Source organism: Mauremys mutica, chromosome 12, assembly GCF_020497125.1.
Source record: "Mauremys mutica isolate MM-2020 ecotype Southern chromosome 12, ASM2049712v1, whole genome shotgun sequence".
In the NCBI taxonomy this organism is placed as follows: Eukaryota; Metazoa; Chordata; order Testudines; family Geoemydidae; genus Mauremys; species Mauremys mutica.
Window position 1 is genome coordinate 30,916,010 of NC_059083.1, and position 20,502 is coordinate 30,936,511.

At 46.7% G+C, this 20,502-nt stretch overlaps 1 protein-coding gene across 1 annotated transcript; it reads right to left on the reverse strand.

Moving 5' to 3' along the window:
• Window positions 1-14,098: 14,098 nt before the first annotated feature.
• LOC123346669 (zinc finger protein 850-like) lies at window positions 14,099-16,236 on the reverse strand (the record flags this gene model as incomplete). Its single annotated transcript, XM_044984144.1, has 2 exons — window positions 14,099-15,982; window positions 16,067-16,236. Coding segments are annotated over 2 exons (1,827 nt in total), but the record flags the coding sequence as incomplete, so codon positions are not given.
• Window positions 16,237-20,502: the final 4,266 nt, after the last annotated feature.

Consider the following 20,502-nt stretch of genomic DNA (forward strand, 5'->3'; position numbering starts at 1 on the left):
AGCCTGAAATCTCCCCTCTCTTATCCTTTCCCCCTCCGGACACTCTGCCGTCTGCACGGGAGACAAAAAGAGGGGAACCACTCGGGGCACCCAGACAGGGTGAGGTCGCAGCCTCTTTCCAGCGCTGGCCCCTCTCAGACCCCACCCCTGCTCCTCTTCCCCCAAGGCCCTGGCCAGGCCAGAAGCCAGAGCTCAGCTGTCACTCAGGGAGCTCTGACAGTACTGGGGAACCCTGCACCTTCCACCTGCCCTGGGGTGATGCACTCTGGGGAGTGTAAACATGGCCTGGGGGCTGCTCCCAGGCCCCCCAGACACCAGCCCAGGTCAGTGTGGATTGCCATGTACACGCAGGGGCAAAAGAAAATGCAGGCCTGTTATTTACCAGGCTGCACGTGGCAATAGACTATATTGGTAAGGGATGCAAGGAGAGTATGGGCCACGATGCAAACTGCAGACACACACACAACTAAAATTAATCAATTTAAAGTTTTATTGGGGATAATTACAAGGGGTAAGGGAGCAGCGTATGATTAGCTAATAGAGTTAATGAAACTTAAAACACACAATGACTAAATATCTACTAACAATATTTATAAACAAAGATGCAGCATTTAGTAATAACTGATACTTACAAACACAAACCAACACATAATGACCGGTAAACGTAGAAGCTCTGTTTGATACACGTGAGCTGAGAGAGAGGCTTCAAGGTGATCAGGCTCGGTTACGGGTGTACGCAGGATACACAGGATTCGTTTTTCTTTCTCCTCTCCCTGCCTGCACATGGCAGGCAGGCCTAAAGTAACAACTATGACATCATAGAAGCGTCATAGGGGACGGGGCCCAAAACCTGTTTGTGTTCGTTTCTGATTGGCACAAGCAAAGTTTACACCAAGTAGGGGAGCAGGTGCCTTAAAGTCTGGCTTCGCCCCCAAAAGGTGAGGAAATGCATATTGTTTTAGAATGCGTTCAACACTGAATGACAAAAGAAGAGGCCAGGGCAATACCGGTATGGGCAAGTTTTACAGGATGCAGACAGGAACTCATCTCAACATGCCCCCGTGCCCTGGCCGAAATAGTTAGGCCGAAAACCTAAACTTCCGAGTCCGACTCCTCATCCCCACCTACGAGGGGATGCGCTTCGGGGGTGGAAGCGATGTAGGCCGAGGCAACAAACTTGTGAATGCAGGCTTTAATGAAGGCACATCCGAGACAGAGAAGAGCGAGCCCAACCAGAAGGGACACAAACAGGGATTGGAAATAGGATTTGTAGGGCGTAAGGCCAAGCCAATCGAGCCATGACCAAAACTGGAAGGACTCTTGTGACTCTCTGACAGTAGAGCTCAACGTTTGCAGGTCTTTAACAATTGAGGACAAATTAGGAGAAATAGAAGGCAAAGAAACGCAGCATTTATCAGCAAAGTTGGGATATACTTCAGCAAATTTAGTACAAAATGAGGAAGATTGTAACAAATATTGAATCATGAATCTATTTTGAATACTACACTGAACAAGGGAATTTAACTGCTGATTAATGAAGAAGAGGCCCTTGCCCGTGTTGAGTCTGAACTCTTTATGCACTGAAACTTAACTCAGACTACATGTCTCTGTCTGAAACTTTTAATCAAAAGTTTTGACCTGCGAACTACTCATGACACCTCCCCCCTCCCAATAAGTAGCCATCTCTTCTTTTGTCTTTTCTAATTTGCATTTTAACCTGTTTTATCCTGTAGAATCTTGATTAATTATGCATGACCATTATGATCTGTTAATCACTTTGTTTACTTCTGTGTATAAACATTGATGCTCACCCCTAATAAACTTGCCACACTCCTCCAAAGCTTGGCTCTTAAGCTAAGGATAGTGTGAGCCCGTTGATCAACGAATTGGTGTCTGGTCTCTGACAGATTTCTGAGCCCTATACCAACTCCGCACAAACTCGGGTGCTGGAGAGGTGAGTAGGACTTGCTTTTTACCTAACACCCGTAGTATTAGCAAGCATTTCAATAGCAAGGGATTGAAACAGCACTTGATCACGTAACATCATATAACCAACAGGGTTAAAACTAACAATAGAGGAGGCGAGGGAGGAAGCTGCTGTTTGCAAACAGGTCCAAAAGAGTGGGTACTACGATGGTTTCGGTGGCTAGATGGCAAGGTATAAATACCTCCGCCCTGTAGATACAGGGCGCCAATGGTGCATATACCCCGGGGATTGGGAGGAAGCACAGCAAATGCAACATTACCACAAATCCAAAAATGACCGGGTCTTAAGGAAGAAACTGTGGTATGGCTCCACCCATTATTGGTTACAGAATAAAAGCTGGATGCACGATTGATACATGCAGCCTCAGCATGATGCATATGCTGGGCATGAAACAGATACGTATGTGTTATGGAGGTATAGGAGTTCCAAAAAAAATATTATAATTAAGACGATAAGAACAATTAATGGGAGGGGGGTAGGTAAAATTAAGAGTGGGTTTAGTTAGGGAGGTATTAGCATAAGTGAAACTCCACATAGAACAATTAGAATAAGTACCAACCCAAGAAGGGCTGGGGTTAAACTATTACCAATAAAAACCCAACAATGAGATGCTGAAACTTTAATACTCTCAATTAAAGGAAAGCTATGATCACTTCGACCTGAAGCATTAAAAACCGGAAACACATAAGAATTAAATTGTGAAGAACAATTATTCCAAACACTAGAAGCAGCCCACCGCACATGGGGGGGGGGGGGAACAATTTACACTAGATATATTAAATGAAGAAAAATTATAAACTATTGGTACAAATTGAAAGGGTAATGGATATTTAGGTGAGAAATGAGTGGAGCAAACAAGACAATCTTCTGGACTCAGCGCTGACAGGGACTGGTTTCCGCTGACCTCCTGCACCCAATAGGCGGCGAACCAAGTTTGTAGTCCACCCTCTCCTAAGGGCTCCGTGGGCAAAGATGTTGTGAGGGAGAGCAGTATAACAAATACAAACCAACTATAAAATTAAACCAAAATAAATTTTAAATACAGATACATGCAAATACTTTGAGGGTATTTGAGGGTATACTTTTATGATGCTTTGTTATGTTTGGGAGCCAAAGGTGGAAACCTGTTGAAAATGTGGAAACCTGTTGAAATTGTTTGGTTAGCTTTATGCATAAATTGTTATTTTAAAACATTTTGGTTATGACATTCTTATAACTATAATTAAAAGTGCAAACAAGTATATAAAAAGCCCAAACAAGAAATTTACATTTGTTAATATTATCTTTACCTTAATGTTGAGGTTTCCCCTTACTTTTTTTTTTGAATAACAAATTTAAAAAAAACTTAAAAAACAAAACTGTGATTGATAAAAGAGAATTCCTTTGTTTGCAATTGCATTGTTGAGGCAGAAATATATGTACATATATTTGTAACTGAAACCTTTTTGAACTTTGCACAAAAAATTGGTTTTAATATACTATGATTACACCCCAACCATAATTTTAAAATAGTGTGGTACCACATCTTATATATATATATTTAAAAGGGTATAAAATTGACTTTTGTTGCAACAAAATAAAAATAATTTTTTGAAAAGAAAAAAAAATAGTCACGTGACACACACAACATAGACACAACACACACACACATGACATACAGGACAAACTTACAATTAAAAACAAATGGCTCCAAAATTCTATTCATATTTATACAAAATAACACAACCAAAAATAAAAAGTAAAAGGGTTAAACATTTGAATAAACAAATTATTACCTTATTTAAAACTTGTAGCATAAATTTGATAAAAATATATTAGTATTTGCCAAATGTATTGTATTAATTCGGTAACAAGGAATTTTGCATTACTTTATATTTAACATTATTTTAAAACTCTGCTATATGGAAATAAGAAAAGCCCATGTTTCAAATATTAGTTAGTGGTTAGAATAAGAAGCAGAGAGTGCACTTCTGTTGCTTGGCAACCATATCTTCAAGAAAGTTAGGAATAATTCCAGCTGTTGCATTCCTGAAGGGTTAAAATAATTAATTTACTGTATTTAAAGTTTTTACCTTGTTTTCTTTTTGTTTCTTGTTTTGTTCTGTTTTCAATTGCTTTATTTTTTGGAGGTTTCTGTAAAAACTATAGCTTTTAATTTTTAAAACAAAGAGAGAGAGCCGAAGTGAGGAGAGGGGGAAGGGGGGGGTGAAGAGCAACCTAGGAAGGTAGCGAGACCTGAGCCAAGAAAGATTAACTCCATCAAGGTTAGTTATCGCAATAGGCAAAGCTTCTGCTACAGTTTTAGATTCAGTAAATTCTGGGGCTGTTGGCAGAGCTGGATACAGAGGAGTTTTAGGAGCTTCATATGGGGGTGGCAAAATTTTCTGAGAGGGACTGGGGGGGGGAGTGATGGGCTCTACCTTTTCTGTCTTCTCCTCATTATCATCTTTAGGAGAGCCTGGGGCTGCCTGTTTAGCTGCAAACATTGTGCCCCTGTGGAGGACAGAACACAGATCAAGGGCCTTGCATATCATGCTAAACAGGACTGTGGAAACATCCTCAGAGTATCTGCCAGGGTTAATGGCACAGTATAGCCTTTTAGAGTTTTCCCCGAGCCAAGGGAACAGATCCATTCTATTTTTGGATTAGTCGAATTTTGGCTAGTAAAAAGGTGAAACTGCAAATGTTGGAACTATTCAGTTTCATTATCTGCGCGGTCTGCAGCATGCCACGGGCATGGCCCAACTCCCCTGCATCCTGTTCGTGACGCCATGTGGATTGCCATGTACACGCAGGGGCGAAAGAAAATGCAGGCCTGTTATTTACCAGGCTGCACATGGCAATAGACTATATTGGTAAGGGATGCAAGGAGAGTATGGGCCACGATGCAAACTGCAGACACACACACACAACTAAAATTAATCAATTTAAAGTTTTATTGGGGATAATTACAAGGGGTAAGGGAGCAGCGTATGATTAGCTAATAGAGTTAATGAAACTTAAAACACACAATGACTAAATATCTACTAACAATATTTATAAACAAAGATGCAGCATTTAGTAATAACTGATACTTACAAACACAAACCAAAGCATAACGACCGGTAAACGTAGAAGCTCTATTTGATACACGTGAGCTGAGAGCATAGGCGGCAGGTTAGTATAATTTTTGGTGGGGCCCAAAATGGTGCCCCCCCCACTCCCACCCTGTAAGCCGATATAAAATGAAGCTACAACGCGTCAGTGCCACAAGATTACAAGGGTCAATTAAAAGTGGAAAGTCAGAAGCAGCACTTGCCTACTTCAATATACAGTATTATATTTTGTTGCACCTGTTGTGATGAAGTGGGAATGTTCTTAATATTTTCTCTGAATACTGTGTGGGTACCTCAGTTTCCCCTGCAAGATGCCAACTGAAGGTGTTGGGGACAAAGAGATCAGGTGGCCTCCCTGTCCGGAAGAGACACAGAGGCCAGAGGAGGGAGTGTCAGTTTGGAGCTGGCTGGGGAAATGGGGAGAGACCCAGAACTTGGTTCTGGGCTCCCCACCCCCCAAGATGGACCTGACAGAGGGGTTCTGTTTTCTGTACCAACAAGCTCTGTTTAAACTGTGTTCCCATCATCTAATAAACCTTCTGTTTTACTGTCTGGCTGAGAGTCACATCTGACTGCGGAGTTGGGGTGCAGGGACCTCTGGCTGCCCCAGGACCCGCCTGGGCAGACTCGCTGTGGAAAGTGCATGACGTGGAAGGGCATGCTGAATGCTCTGAGGTCAGACCCAGGAAGGTGTAAGCTTCTTGCCCTGGAGACAGTATGCTCAGAGAGAGGAGGCTCCCCCAGAGTCCTGACTGGCTTTGTATGGAGGTGTTCCAAAGCATCACAGCATCCCCTTCCACACCGTGCACTTCCCAGAAGTCCGCACAGGCACTGACACTCCCTCCTCCGGCCTTTGTCTCTTTTCCAGGCATTAGGAGGCCACCTGATCTCTCTGTTCTCCAACACCTTCAGTTGGTACCTTGCAGGGGAAACTGATTTGGGAGAAATGAAGTAAAAGCTGCCCAAACCGAGCTTGAGCACTCCTGAATTTTGAGGTGTTCAAATCTGGAAGGCAGGTGCTGGAGGTGGGAGAGGGCTGTGGGCTCCGCGGGGGAGCATGGCAGCAACTGTCTGGAGCTGCACGGAGCCAGACACGCTGGTCTGAGTGGCACAGTAAGCGGTTTGGGGGTTGGAGAAGAGGTAGGTAGTTCCAGGGGGCAGTCAAGGGACAAGGAGCAGGGGGGGTTGGATGGGGAAGAGGTTCGGAGGGGCAGTCAGGGGACAGGCAGCAATTGGATAGGCATGGGAGTCCAGGGGGTTTATCAGGGGACAGGTAGGGGGTGCGGTCTGGGGAGGATAGTTGGGTGGGGTCTCAGGAGGGGGCAGTTGGGGACAAGGAGAAGGGAGGCTTAGATAGGGGCTGGGGTCCCAAGGGGCAGTTAGGGGCAGGGGTCTCGGGAGGGGGTAATCCAGGGACAAGGACCAGTGGTGCTTAGATAGGGGGTGGGGGTCCTGAGAGGCAGTTGGGGCAGGGGTCTGGGGAGGGGGCAATCAGCGGCCACGGCCGGGAATCGGAGGGCTCTGGGCTGCCAGCAGCCGCGGGCAGCCCAGAGCCCTCTGACTCCCGGCCGTGGCTGGGATTTAAAGGGCTCTGGGCTCCCCATTGGAGCTGGTCACTGCTTCCTGGATTGGAGAGATGCTCTCCCTGTGAGGCTGGCAGCTCCTCCCTCTTCTCTGGGCTGGGGATGGGGCTCCCCCACCCAATGCCACCTCCTACTCTCTGATGTTAAACGGCTCTTCCCCAGTGCTGCATCTTCCTCTCTGTTCCCTCGTCTGGGAGTGGAGGCTGCATTAGGGGAGGGAGTTTCTCACTGGGTTTTTAAGCTGGTACCTGTCCCCTCCTCAATAAAAGCTTCTGATCTCTTCCTGGCTGTTTCTCTGCTGCTGGGAATGGAGCAGCCCCAGCAGGGGGAGCTGGGAGCTGAAGCTTTTGCAAAAAAAAATGAGAAACTGGCTGAGGAACTGCAGACATATCTCTGCTCAGCCTCATGTGGCCAGGACAGAGGCAGCCCCCTGGGATGGAGGCCTGTCCCAGCAACAGTGAGAAGAGGGCTGCTGGGGAGAATGAAAAATTGTCTCAGCCTCCCCCAGGGCTGAGCTCTGCCCCTAACGCTCTGATTCTATTATACCCTCACCCCAGCAAATATGACTCTGGATCCAGACACGGCTCATCCTGACCTCATCCTGTCTGAGGATTGGAAAAGCGTGAGACAGGGAGACAGATGGCAGCGACTGCCCATCACCCCTGAGAGATTTGACACTGATCTCTGTGTGCTGGGCTGTAAGGGATTCGCATTGGGGAGATATTGCTGGAAGGTGGAGGTGGGGGGTAGACATGGGGGGTGAGGGGAGGGGGAATATCCCACTAGGGACCCTGTGATCAGCCTCTCTAGCCTCACACACCCTAGTCTGTATGACCTCTGCCTGTGGACTTTCTACCATGCTGTCTCTATAAGCCTAAATGTTGCTTCCAGACTCAGCTCTGTGCAGCCTCTGAACTGTCAAACCATTCAGTGACTGAGGTAGAGAAGACAACCTCATCATTGCCCCAGGGATTGTTCAGCCTGTTTGCCACTGTCTTCTATGATCCAGGAGGACTCTGGGGATCCTGGGTCAGACAGTGTCACTGAGACATGTTGGGGATGGAAAAATGGGCTTCTCTTCCCACGTTAACCTAGCCCCTACAGCCTGGAGGACTCCTGTCTACCCAAACCTCTGGCCTCTTAATTCTATGACCCCTGGAAGCTTCTCCCCGATTACTTCCTGCAGCCCTAGAGATGAGAGGGGGAAGGGGAAGAACCCCTGGAGCTGCAAGAAGCAGAGGGGTCCTGAGGGGCAGATGTGGGGGCTGAAGAATTGGAACATAGGGAGGGGCTGGCAGCAGAGGTGATGCCGGATTGGGGGCAAAATTAACAGCTGGTCTGGGGACAGGCGGGTGTGGTGATGGCCAGTGGTTTCCCCAGGAATTGAAATTAGGGGGGGTGTTCGAATTTACAGGGGGGGTGTCAGGACCAATGAGATATATAAAAGAGATATGATAAGATAAATACTGGTATCCCTGAGGGGTCGGTACTGGGACCAGTGCTTTTCTACATATTCATAAATGATCTGGAAAAATGGGTAAACAGTGAGGTGGCAAAATTTGCAGATGATACAAAACTATTCAAGATAGGTAAGTCCCAGGCAGACTGCGAAGAATTACAAAGGGATCTCATAAAACTGGGTGACTGGGCAAGAAAAATGGCAGATGAAATTTAATGTTGATAAATGCAAAGTAATGTACATTGGAAAACAATCCCAACTATACATACAAAATGAAGGAGTCTGAATTAGCGTTAACAATCAAGAAATAGTCATTGTGGATAGTTCTCTGAAAACATTCACTCAGTGTGCAGCGGCAGTCAGTGATTCCCAACATTCTGTTTGCTTTTTTAAAAAGAACAGGAGCACTTGTGGCACCTTAGAGACTAACAAATGTATTTGAGCATAAGCTTTCGTGGGCTACAGCCCACTTCATCGGATGTAGCCCACGAAAGCTTATGTTCTTTTTGCAATACAGACTAACACGGCTGCTACTCTGAAACCTTTGCTTTTTTAAGAAAGGGCTAGATAAGACAGAAAATATCATATTGCCTCTATATAAATCCATGGCATATGTACACCTTGAATACTGTGTGCAGATCTGGTTACCCCATCCCAAAAAAGACATACTGGAAATGCAAAAAAGTCAGAGATGGGCAACTAAAATGATTAGAGGTATGAAACAGGAGAAGAAATTAAAATGACTGGGAATTTTCAGCTTAGAAAAGAGACGACTACGGGGGGATATTCTAAAGGTCTATAAAATCTTGACTGATGTGAAGAAAGTGAATAAAGTAAATGTTTTGTTAGGATAATGCAAATTTAACATAAGAATAATGCAAGTTACACCAAAACACATAACAGATCTAGATTTTAAAAAATATATAATTTAAAAAAAATGTATTTAATTTAAATTGACTTTTGAAAAGTAAGCCATCATGGGGTAAGAGGGAAGATCCTTTCATGGATCAGTAACTGGTTAAAAGATGGGAAACAAAGGGTAGGAATAAATTATCAGTTTTCAGAAAGGAGAGAGATAAATAGTGGTATCCTTGAGGGGTCAGTACTGGGACCAGTCCTATTCAACATATTTCATCTGGAAAAATGGGTAAACAGTGAGGTGGCAAAATTTGCAGATGATACAAAACTATTCAAGATAGTTAAGTCCCAGGCAGACTGCGAAGAGCTACAAAAGGATCTCACAAAACTGGGTGACTGGGCAACAAAATGGCAAATTAAATTCAATGTTGATAAATGCTTTCCAACGTGCATTACTTTGCAATCTCAACTATACATACAAAATGATGGCATCCGAATTAGCTGTTAACACTCAAGGAAAAGATCTTGGAGTCATTGTGGATAGTTCTCTGAAAACATCCACTCCATGTGCAGCAACAGTCACAAAAGCAAACAATGTTGGGAATCATTAAGAAAGGGATAGATAATAAGACAGAAAATATCATATTGCCTCTATATAAATACATGGTACGTGCACACCTTTAATAGTGTGTGTAGATCTGGTCACCCATCCTAAAAATATATATATTGGAATTGGAAAAGGTACAGAGATGGGCAACTAAAATGATGAGGGGTATGAAACAGGAGGAGAGATTAAAGTAACTGGGAATTTTCAGCTTAGAAAAGAGATGACTAATGGGGATATGATAGAGGTCTACAAAATCTTGACTGGTGCGAAGAAAGTGAATAAGGAAATTTTATTTAATCCTTCACATAACACAAGAACTAGCAGTCACCCAATGAAATTAATAGGCTGCAGGTTTTAAAAAAACAAAAGGAAGTATTTCTTCACACAATATAAAGTCAGCCCAGGGAACTCTTTGCCAGGGGATGCTGTGAAGACCAAAACTATAACAGGATTTTAAAAAGAACTAGATAAATTCCTGGAGAACAGGTCCATCTGTGGCTATTAGCCAGGATGAGAGGGATGCAACGCCATGCTCTGAGTGTCCCTAGCCTATTTGCCAGAAGCTGGGAATGGGCAACAGGGGATGGATCACTTGATGATTCCCTGTTCTATTCATTCCCTCTGAAGCACCTGGCCTTGACCACTGTTGTAAGACAGGGTACGGGGCTATATGGACCATGGGTCTGACCCAATATGACCATTCTTATGTAAAAATTAATTATAATAAAAATGTTTAGTACAGAAACTCCCCAACATAATGACCTCCCAAGCTAGCAACAATGTGAGATAACAACCTTGGCAAATACTGCATTTTAAAAATCTTTGCCTACTGGAAACATATTTATGTAAGTTTCCATTCCCAGTCACAAATCCAGCATTCTGGAGCAAAGTGACTAAAATATAGTCCAACAAACAAATGTTTATTTAACATGCCCCTCACTTTTCCCTCCACCGCACTCCACTCACCGGTGTTGTCCTTGGTCAGTGGAGACTCAGAGTTCAGAGGTGCTTTCACGTGAATACACCTTCCAGGTGGGGGACAAAAAGGAGGGGTTTGCTCTGGCCACGGCTGTTCATTGTGCCACCTTTCACTCCACCACTCTGTTGCCAATGACCCTGCACAGTCACCTTCTGCTGTCACCTGCCACTGTGACCGCTGGGAGTTGGTCTCTTGAGGTTCCACCAGCTCTCAGTGATTTCAGCTGAGCCCTCAGTGCGGGAACCTCGCTGCTAGTGCAGTCTGGGCTGTCTCTTACACAAAAACACTGTACCCACAGGAACACTGTCCCCACAACAGGACTAAGCACTTAGACCAGATTGTCAGTGATTTCAGCTGCAGTGGTCACTTAACAGAACAAAAGACTATCTATTGGAGCCTAATCAGCTCTGTCTTTAAACAGTGGAGAGGGACAGGTGCCCACCCTCTCTCTTGATGCCTTCAAATCATGACAGACTAAGTACAGTTCTACTGCCCTTTATTCATACAATAAGAACAACATTTCATCCCCCCTGCCCCCCACATTCAAGTGGTTTGTAACCCAACCCCAGCCAAAATCTATCACTTGGACAACACAGCTCTGTTTGCTGGATCCCTAGGTAGATTAGGTGTGAATGTAAATATAATCTGGCCCTGAAGCCTTAGCCCCCAGCTCATCACTAGCTGTCAGGGAGAACTCATTTAGACTTTGCTTACAAACCATCATTTGAAATTATTAGGTTGGCCAACATCACTGAAATGAATGCACTGACATCATAAAAAACAGCTGTATAAGGAAGCAAGGAAGCTAGTCTATGTTCATACTTTTCAAATCTATTATACTTTTTCAGATACACATATTTTATCATACACTGTATAAGCTTTTAAAGTGTGTATTAATGTTTCAGTTTAAATTCAGATTTCCAAACAGTCACTAAATTGGTATGTAACTAGCTCACAAAACTGGGGGGGGGGGGGGGTTGGGAAAATTCAGGGGGGGTGTAGGGAAATCACTGCTTGTAGAGTAGGAGAAGCTGCCATTGCTGCTGTGCAACGTGCTTCTCCAAGCCTAGAGCACCTTCAGCCTCCTTGCCTGACTCATCTCCAGTGCCAGTGGGCTGTGCCTGAGTGGGGTAAGGCAGGGGCACCTCCCAACTATAGTACTGTGCTGTATGGCAAAAAAAAAATCACTGGAACCCCCCCCCCCATCCCATTTACATTCATTCTTATTGGGGAACTTGGATTCACTTAACATCGTTTCACTTAAAGTCGCATTTTTCAGGAACAGAACTACAACGTTAAGTGAGGAGTTACTGTACACGCTTACGGCCAATTCTTGTGAACTAAACTACGATTTATTAAAAGAAGAAAAGACAGTATTGGCAAAAAGACCATTAGACATACAAATGCAGATAGAGTCCTTAGATCAGTTTCACCAGAGATGGCCGGTTAGAATTGAAAATTGTCCTTTTCAGAATCATTTCATCACGTTCTAGTCCAATGTACAAATGTTCAACATCAGGGCAGTCCAGAGGGGACTGGAGATCTCAGTCTTAAGACTCAAACGCCCCCTGAATAAAGCTTAAGAAGATCTGAGATAAAAGGATCAGGTCTCAAGAATTTATATAGACATTTTTGCAGCCTCTTCACAGCAGGCAGTCCTTGGATGATCAACAGGTTGTAGAAGTAACCTCCTATTTCCCAAACATCACAGGTAATTAAACTACATGGATTAACAAAGTAATTATCCCTATAGAATCACAGAATATCAGGGTTGGAAGGGACCTCAGGAGGTCATCTAGTCCAACCCCCTGCTCAAAGCAGGAGCTAATCCAATGCCAAATAGAGAGGAATGATCAGGTCCCTCGATCTGCTGGCAATGCTCCTACTTATACAGCCCAAAATGCTGTTAGTCTTCTTAGCAGCAAGGGCACACTGTTGACTCATACCCAGCTTCTCGTACACTGTAACCCCTAAGTCCTTTTCTGCAGAACTGTTGCCTAGCCACTGGGTCTCTAGTCTGTAGCAGTGTCCAGGATTCTTCCTTTGTAAGTGCAGGACTCTGCACTTGTCCTTGCTGAACCTCATCAGGTCCCTCTATATCCTATCCCTACCCTCCAGCATATCTACCACTTCTCCCAGTTTAGTGTCATCTGCATACTTGCTGAGGGTGCAATCCACGCCATTCTCCATGCCTTTTTTTGCACTGTAAAAAAACAAAATAGTATTTTTCAATTCACCAAGTGCCAGTACTGTAGTGCAAACTCTTTATCATGAAAGTTGAACTTACAAATGTAGTATTACATACAAAAAATACCTGCGTTGAAAAATAAAACAATATAAAACTAGAGCCTACAACTCCACTCAGTCCTCCTTCTTATACAGCCAATCACTCAGAAAAACAAGTGTGGTTACAATTTTTAGTAGATAATGCTGCCCGCTTCTTGTTTACAATGTCACCTGAAAGTGAGAACAGGCGTTCTCGTGGCACTATTGCAGCTGGCGTCGCAAGATATTTATGTGCCAGATGCGCTAAAGAGTCACATGTCCCTTCCTGCTGGAACCACCATTCCAGGGGACCTGCCTCCATGCTAATGACGGGTTCTAATTGATAACGATCCAAAGCAGACCAGACCAACATGTGTTCATTTCCATCAACTGAGTCAGATGCCACCAGCAGAGGACTGATTTTCTATTTTGGTGGTTCGGGTTCTGTAGTTTCCCAATCAGTGTGTTGCTCTTTTAAGATTTCTGAAAGCATGCTTCACACCTCATCCCTCTCCGATTTTGGAAGGTACTTCAGATTCTTAAACAGTGAGCCGAATGCTGTAGCTACCTTTAGAAATCTCAGATGGTTACTTCCTTTGCGTTTTGTCAAATCTGCAGTGAAAATGTCCTTAAAATGAACATGTGCTAGGTCATTATCCGTGACTGCCATATTATGAAATATTTGGCAGAATGTGTGTAAAACAGAACAGGGGACATACAATTCTCCTCCAAGGAGTTCAGCCACAAATTAAATTAATTAATTATTTTTTTAAATGAGCATCATCAGCATGGAAGCATGTCCACTGGAATGGTGGCTGAAGCATGAAGGGACATAGGCAGGTTTAGCATATCTTGCACATAAATACCTGCACGGCCAGCTACAAACATGCCATGTGAACACCTGCTCACACTTTCCGGTGACATCATAAATTAAAAGCAGGCAGCATTCTCCCCCATAAATGTAAACAAACTAGTTTGCCTTAGTGATCGGCAGAAAATGAACAGTAGACATCTAGGTTCTAAAGTTTTTAACTGCTTTATTTTTGAGTGCATTTATGTAAGTAAAATAATCTGTGTTTTTAAGCTACACTTTCCTGATAAAGCGATTGCACTAGAGTACTTGTATGAGGTGAACTGGAAAATACTATTTTTATTTTGCATGTTTACAGTACAAATATTTGTAATAAAAATAATATAAAGTGAGCACTGTACACTTTCTCTTCTTTGTTGAGGTAGAAATCAATATATAAGAAAACGTAGAAAAATCCAAAAAAATTCCAATTGCTCTTTTATTATTTAACAATGTGACTCATCAAGATTCATATTTCTAACCACAATGAATTTTTTTTGAGTTAATTACTTGAGTCAATTGCAATTAATCAACAGCACTACTATCGTCTTTCAATTTCTTAACAACACCAGGTTACATTTCAAAGCTCTAGTCTCTATTTCTTGGAATGGTCCCAATAACATTTATACTCTTTCTGGACTCTTATGGTCTCCCTCTTGTATGGATTGCTTGATGTTTAACAAAGTCAGGCCTCCGTATGAAACTTTTCCCACAGTCTAAGCACTTATGGGGTCTTTCTCCGGTATGGATTTTTTGATGTACAAGTAGGGTTGATCTCCGTACGAAACTTTTTTCACAGTCTAAACACGTATGGGGTCTCTCTCCAGTGTGGACTGCCTGATGTGCAACAAGGTCTGACCTCCGTATGAAACTTGTCCCACAGATTAAGCATTGATGGGGTCTCTCTCCAGTGTGGACTGCCTGATGTGCAACAAGGTGTGACTTCTGTATGAAACTTTTTCCACACTCTAAGCACTTATGGGGTCTCTCTCCAGTGTGGATTGCCTGGTGACTAAGTAGGGCTGATCTCTGTATAAAACTTTTCCCACAGTCTAAGCATTTGTGGGGTCTCTCTCCTGTGTGGATTTTCTGATGAAGAAGAAGGGTTGATTTCTGTATGAAACTTTTCCCACAGTCCAAACACTTATGGGATCTCTCTCCTGTGTGGATGATCTGATGTTTAGCAAGGCCTGACCTCTCTATGAAACTTTTTCCACACTCTAAGCACTTATGAGGTCTCTCTCCCATGTGTTTTCTCTGATGAAAAACAAGGCCTGACCTCCACATGAAACTTTTCCCACAGATTAAGCATTGATGGGGTCTCTCTCCAGTGTGGATTACCTGATGTGCAACAAGGTGTGACTTCTGTATGAAACTTTTTCCACACTCTAAGCACTTATGGGGTCTCTCTCCAGTGTGGACTGCCTGATGAAGAAGAAGGGCTGATCTCTGTATAAAACTTTTCCCACAGTCTAAGCATTTGTGGGGTCTCTCTCCAGTGTGGATTTTCCCATGTTTAATGAGGGCATATCTCCATGTGAAACTCTTCCCACAGTCTAAGCACTTGTGGGGTCTCTCTCCAGTGTGGATTCTCCCATGTTTAATGAGGGCAGATCTCCGTGTGAAACTTTTCCCACACCCTAAGCACTTATGGGATCTCTCTCCTGTGTGGATTATCTGATGTTCCATAAGATTTGATCTTTGTGGGAAACTTTTCCCACAGTCCAAACACTTATGGGATCTCTCTCCTGTGTGGATGATCTGATGTTTAGCAAGGCCTGACCTCTCTATGAAACTTTTTCCACACTCTAAGCACTTATGGGGTCTCTCTCCAGTGTGGATTGCCTGGTGACTAAGTAGGGCTGATCTCTGTATAAAACTTTTCCCACAGTCTAAGCATTTGTGGGGTCTCTCTCCTGTGTGGATTTTCTGATGAAGAAGAAGGGTTGATTTCTGTATGAAACTTTTCCCACAGTCCAAACACTTATGGGATCTCTCTCCTGTGTGGATGATCTGATGTTTAGCAAGGCCTGACCTCTCTATGAAACTTTTTCCACACTCTAAGCACTTATGAGGTCTCTCTCCCGTGTGTTTTCTCTGATGAAAAACAAGGCCTGACCTCCACATGAAACTTTTCCCACAGATTAAGCACTGATGGGGTCTCTCTCCAGTGTGGACTGCTTGATGTATAAGAAGGGTTGACCTCCGTATGAAATTTTTCCCACAGATTAAGCATTGATGGGGTCTCTCTCCAGTGTGGATTGCATGATGACTAAGTAGGGCTGACCTCCATACGAAACTTTTCCCACACTCTAAGCACTTATGGGGTCTCTCTCCAGTGTGGATTGCCTGATGACTAAGTAGGACTGACCTCCATACGAAACTTTTCCCACACTCTAAGCACTTATGGGGTCTCTCTCCAGTGTGGACTGTCTCATGTGTAATCAGTGTTGACTTCAAATTTAAATAATTCCTGCCCTCAAGGCACTGAGAGGGTCTCTCTTCTGTGTGGCTTCTTCCATGGTTATTAAGATCTGAGCGGTTATTGAAGCTTTCCCACGGTCCAAGCATTGAAGTGATTTCTTTCCAGTTTGGATTTCCTGAGGTGTAACAAGCTGTGGTCTCAGAACGATTCCTTTCCCAAAACCAGGACATTCATAGCTTTTGTCTTTCTTGGAGGTTGTCTGTCGGGCTGTGGGATCGCTGTGTCCTTCCCCACATATAATAGATTTATCCATTTGCTTCCTTGAGTGGTTTCCCGGAAGCCTATCTGACCTCCGCCAATTTTCCCCATCATCTCCCTGTTCCCAGCACTGGGAAAAATTCCCTTCAGCTCTTCCCAAAAAGGTCCCCTGTGATTCTCTGTGCCCAGGAACTTCCTTCTCTTGATTCCCCTCCTCGTTCTCTCTCACTGTCTCGTCACCTGCTGGGAGACACAATCCAAAGAGGAGTCATTGTGCTGGGGAGAAATTCAGAGGAATAGCACCGAGGGAAAACCCAACATACTAAAGCTGCACAGACGGAGCAATTGGATTCTGCCTCCACTTCCCACCCAAACTTTTAAAAAGAAGGAAAGTAGGGAAGGAAACTCTGGCAGTGAACAGGACATGTGGGAAGCGATGTCAGTGACATCTGCTGCCTGCTGCCCTGCCCTGGGTGAGAAGAGGAAGGAACTAAGGGCATTTACTGATACCTCAGTTTGGGGATTCTCAACTTTTTCCTTCATTCACCAGATGGTTTCTGTGTCAGTCCTCACCTGTGTGGGCACCTCTCGGGATCTCTCTTCTCTCACAGGACTGGAGATCGGGCACCCACGGCTCTTCCCCTCGTTCCAGCTGGCTGATCAGGTCAGGTTTGGAAGGGGGAATCCTGTGCAGGGAGTGAAATCAGATTAGATCAGGGTGTGTGGAGGACTGAGAGCGTCTCTCTGAAAGTGGGAGTATTTGTCAGAAAGGACATTCCGTGAGCGGCACCTGTCCCTGTGCTCTGCTGGGGAATATGGTCACTGAGCCCCCTTGGGGAAGGCAGACGTCTGGGGAGGTGAGGGGAATTGTGGTGCACACCCAGCTCCAGTGTTAAACCCCTGTGCCTTAGGTTTTGACACCCTGGTCTCATTGCGGTGTCAGACACACAGACCCTCTGCAGCTTCCAATATGCAAGGGGCCAGGAATCCCTTACCCAGCGAAGTCACTGTCTCATAGTTCTCCTGCATGACGTCCCTGTAGAGGGCTCTCTGAGCGGGGTCCAGCAGAGCCCCCTGCCCCTGGGTGAAATACACAGCCACATCCTCGAAGGTCACCGGCATCTGAAACAAGAAGAGTCCCCCGCTCAGCACCTGCTGCTCCAGCCACAATTCTGCTAGTCATGGGGGGCTGGGGGAGAGGCCTGTAGAAACAGAATCCCACCCCCACTCTGCTGAGAGCAGCCAGGAGGCTTCAGGAGGTGGGAGAAGGTGAGAGCTCCTTGTCCCCCCAGCACATGGAGCAGGGCAGGGTCCTGGTTCAGAAATGGGGGAATGTTTCCTCCCCCCCACTTGCCACTGACCTGTTCCAGCAGCCCCTTCCAGTCTCTCCGCTCTCCCTTTTATCTTCTTCCCTCGCCCTGGGAGAACGGGCGACTGCCCCATTGCCCTGGGCCTTTGTTCTCATCAGGCAGCTCAGCCACTGACACTGCTAACGGGGGTTGAACCCGGCTGTGCCACTGAGGGCAGCAGCTCTGGGACTCACCGACACAGGGAGCCGCTCCCCTTGTAGGCCGAACTCCCCAGCTGGTCCCGCAAAAGGGACCCTCTGTGCAGAGTCATTTCCCTGCCCGGCTCCAGCCCTTTCCCCAGGTCTCTCCATCACCTGCAGGCTCAGGGGCTGGTGTGGTTAGAGGGGTTCCAGCCACTGGAGAAAGTGCCCCTGGGCTGGTCTCAGTGGGGTGGGATGAAGCAGGAATGCTCTTAATATTTACTGTGAATACCATGTGTGTGCCTCAGTTTCCTCCTGGTTTGGGACTCACAGGAGAAGAGTCCAGGGCTCGGGACCCTGGATTCCCCCCCAGATGGACTTTGCTGAGAGCTCCTGATTTCTGTGCTAACAAGCTCTGTTCTACGCTGTGTTCCCAGCGACCAACAAACCTTCTGTTTTCCAGGCCGGCTGAGAGTCACAGCTGAGTGCGGAGGTGGGTGCAGGGCCCCTGTGGGGAGCGGGTCAGGCGTCTCCTTAGGCTGCCCCCAGGGCTCAGGCTGGGTTCCCCGCCCGCATCTCCTTGAGCTGCAGCCTCCGTCCGCACCAGCGCGGCCAGGGGCAGGGAAACAAAGCAGCGGATGGGGGGGCGGGGAGGTAACGTGATCCCGGCGGCAGCTTTCCCGGGCCCCGGGCGGGAATCGCAGCCAGCTCCGCGGGGAGCAGCCTGGGGCCAAACCTCCCCCTGCAGCCCGGGGGTGCCGGGGGGGGGGGCGGGTCTCTCTCACCTTCCCTCCGAGCGGGGCCCCCCGGGGCAGGGGCCGGGCCGGGCTGGGGGCTCTGCCCTGGGAGAGGCTCCTGGGGGGGGAGCAGCGGGAAGGGCCCTGCTGGAGATTCCCCTCTCCCGGCTGCAGCCAGGGCTCCGGGCTCCCAGCACCAGCCGCCCCCCGGGGCTCGGGGATCTCGCCAGGAGCCTGGGAGCCAGAGTCACCGCAGCGGCTGCGAGTCACTTCCTGCGGCCGGGCCGGAGCCCAGCGCTCGCTGCCCGGAGCCGCCTCCCGGCTGCTCCTGGGTCCTAGCGCTGAAGGGATCGCGCTGCAGCATCTCTGGGTCCGGCTCCTGTTCCACTCCCAGGCTCTCAGGACAGAAGGGAGGGACCCTCTTCCATCTAGCGGGGGGAATGGGTGACACGTTTTCCTAAAATACTTACTGAACTTTAGGGAAACCAGTAAAGATGCACAGAGGTAAGCGGGGAAATGGCCCCACTATTGGGGGGAACTTTCCTGACTTAAACACCCCCCGGGTGGAATCGAATAGCAGAAGGATCTGAGTCCTCGCTCCCTTCACCCAGAGCCTGCCTGACCCCGAGGGCTCCCCTTCCACTCTGCTGTGTGGCAAAGTCCTTATATCCCCGACAAGGCTGGGCGCAGGCTTACTGTGGGGCTCGTCCCCCACCCTGGTTGTGACCACTCAGGACAGGGGCTAGAGCGTCCCCACTCTGGGGCACTTCCTCCGCTCTGGACGCTTCCCTGACCATTGTCTCTACCCCAGAACAAATGCAATTTACTAAACAGCAGCTAATAAAAGAAATCAGGAAACAATGGGGAAGGCGAAAGGAAAACACTTCACCCCACTCTGCGGGCCTGGGGGAAGCACAAACAGCGTCTGTGGGATGCCCGGGCAGGTCACAATCTGTCCTTCCCCAGTCCCAGGCCTCCTGCCCAGGCCCTGGCTGTGCTGCAGGGATGCTGCGGGTCAGACACCTGCTCTGGCAGTGGCCACACGCCCTCAGGCTCTAGGGGACAGGACCCTTCTTCCCAGTGTCCCTGGAAAGGTGCAAACCCAGAGGGCAGATAAAAAGCCCTTGAACTTGGTAAACTCTGTAAATTTATTGGAGGGGTGGGGGGCAGACTCGTGATCTTTGAGCACTTCTGGTTGCTGACCTAGTTCTGTCCCTGCCCCCGCCCCCAGGGTTCCACAGGGTGCAGGCCATGGCAGGGGGCAAATGCCAGTAGGATGTGGATGACTTCATCAGCTTCCACGTCCAGCCTCAGGCCCCTTACCCCTGTCTGTGTCCTGACTCCCTCCCTCCCAGAGCCATGGCCCTGCTCCTGGCCCCACTCAAGGGGGTATAGGGGGCACGGAGAGGGATAAGGAGGCACCGCCCCCCTACTCTAAAAATCATTCCAATGGGCCCAGAGCAATTCCAGCCTCTCAACATCCCGGTTAGTGTCAAAGGGACCAAAGTGGGTAAAGTTGCTCTTATGATGATTTCTTTGCATGATCTGTATCTAGGTTGTGCTAAAACGCAGTAAGTGAAGTTTGAAGGGAGGGAAGGGATGATGAGGTGAAAAGCAAATCGCACTTGCAGATTGTGGGTCCTGGGATGGTTGTGAGACTGCAGGGATGTTGGTTCCATTGCTGGGAGGTGCTTGAATGAGAGAGGAAAGAGACAGTTTCAGACCTTTTTATATTAAATATCTGAGTGTGTCTCTGGGTCTCTCTGTCTGTCTCTGTCATGATGAAAACACAGCTCTTTGAGTTCAGAGTGGGGATGCTGGTATAAATACGAAAGCCTGAAATCTCCCCTCTCTTATCCTTTCCCCCTCCGGACACTCTGCCGCCTGCACTGGAGACAAAAAGAGGGGAA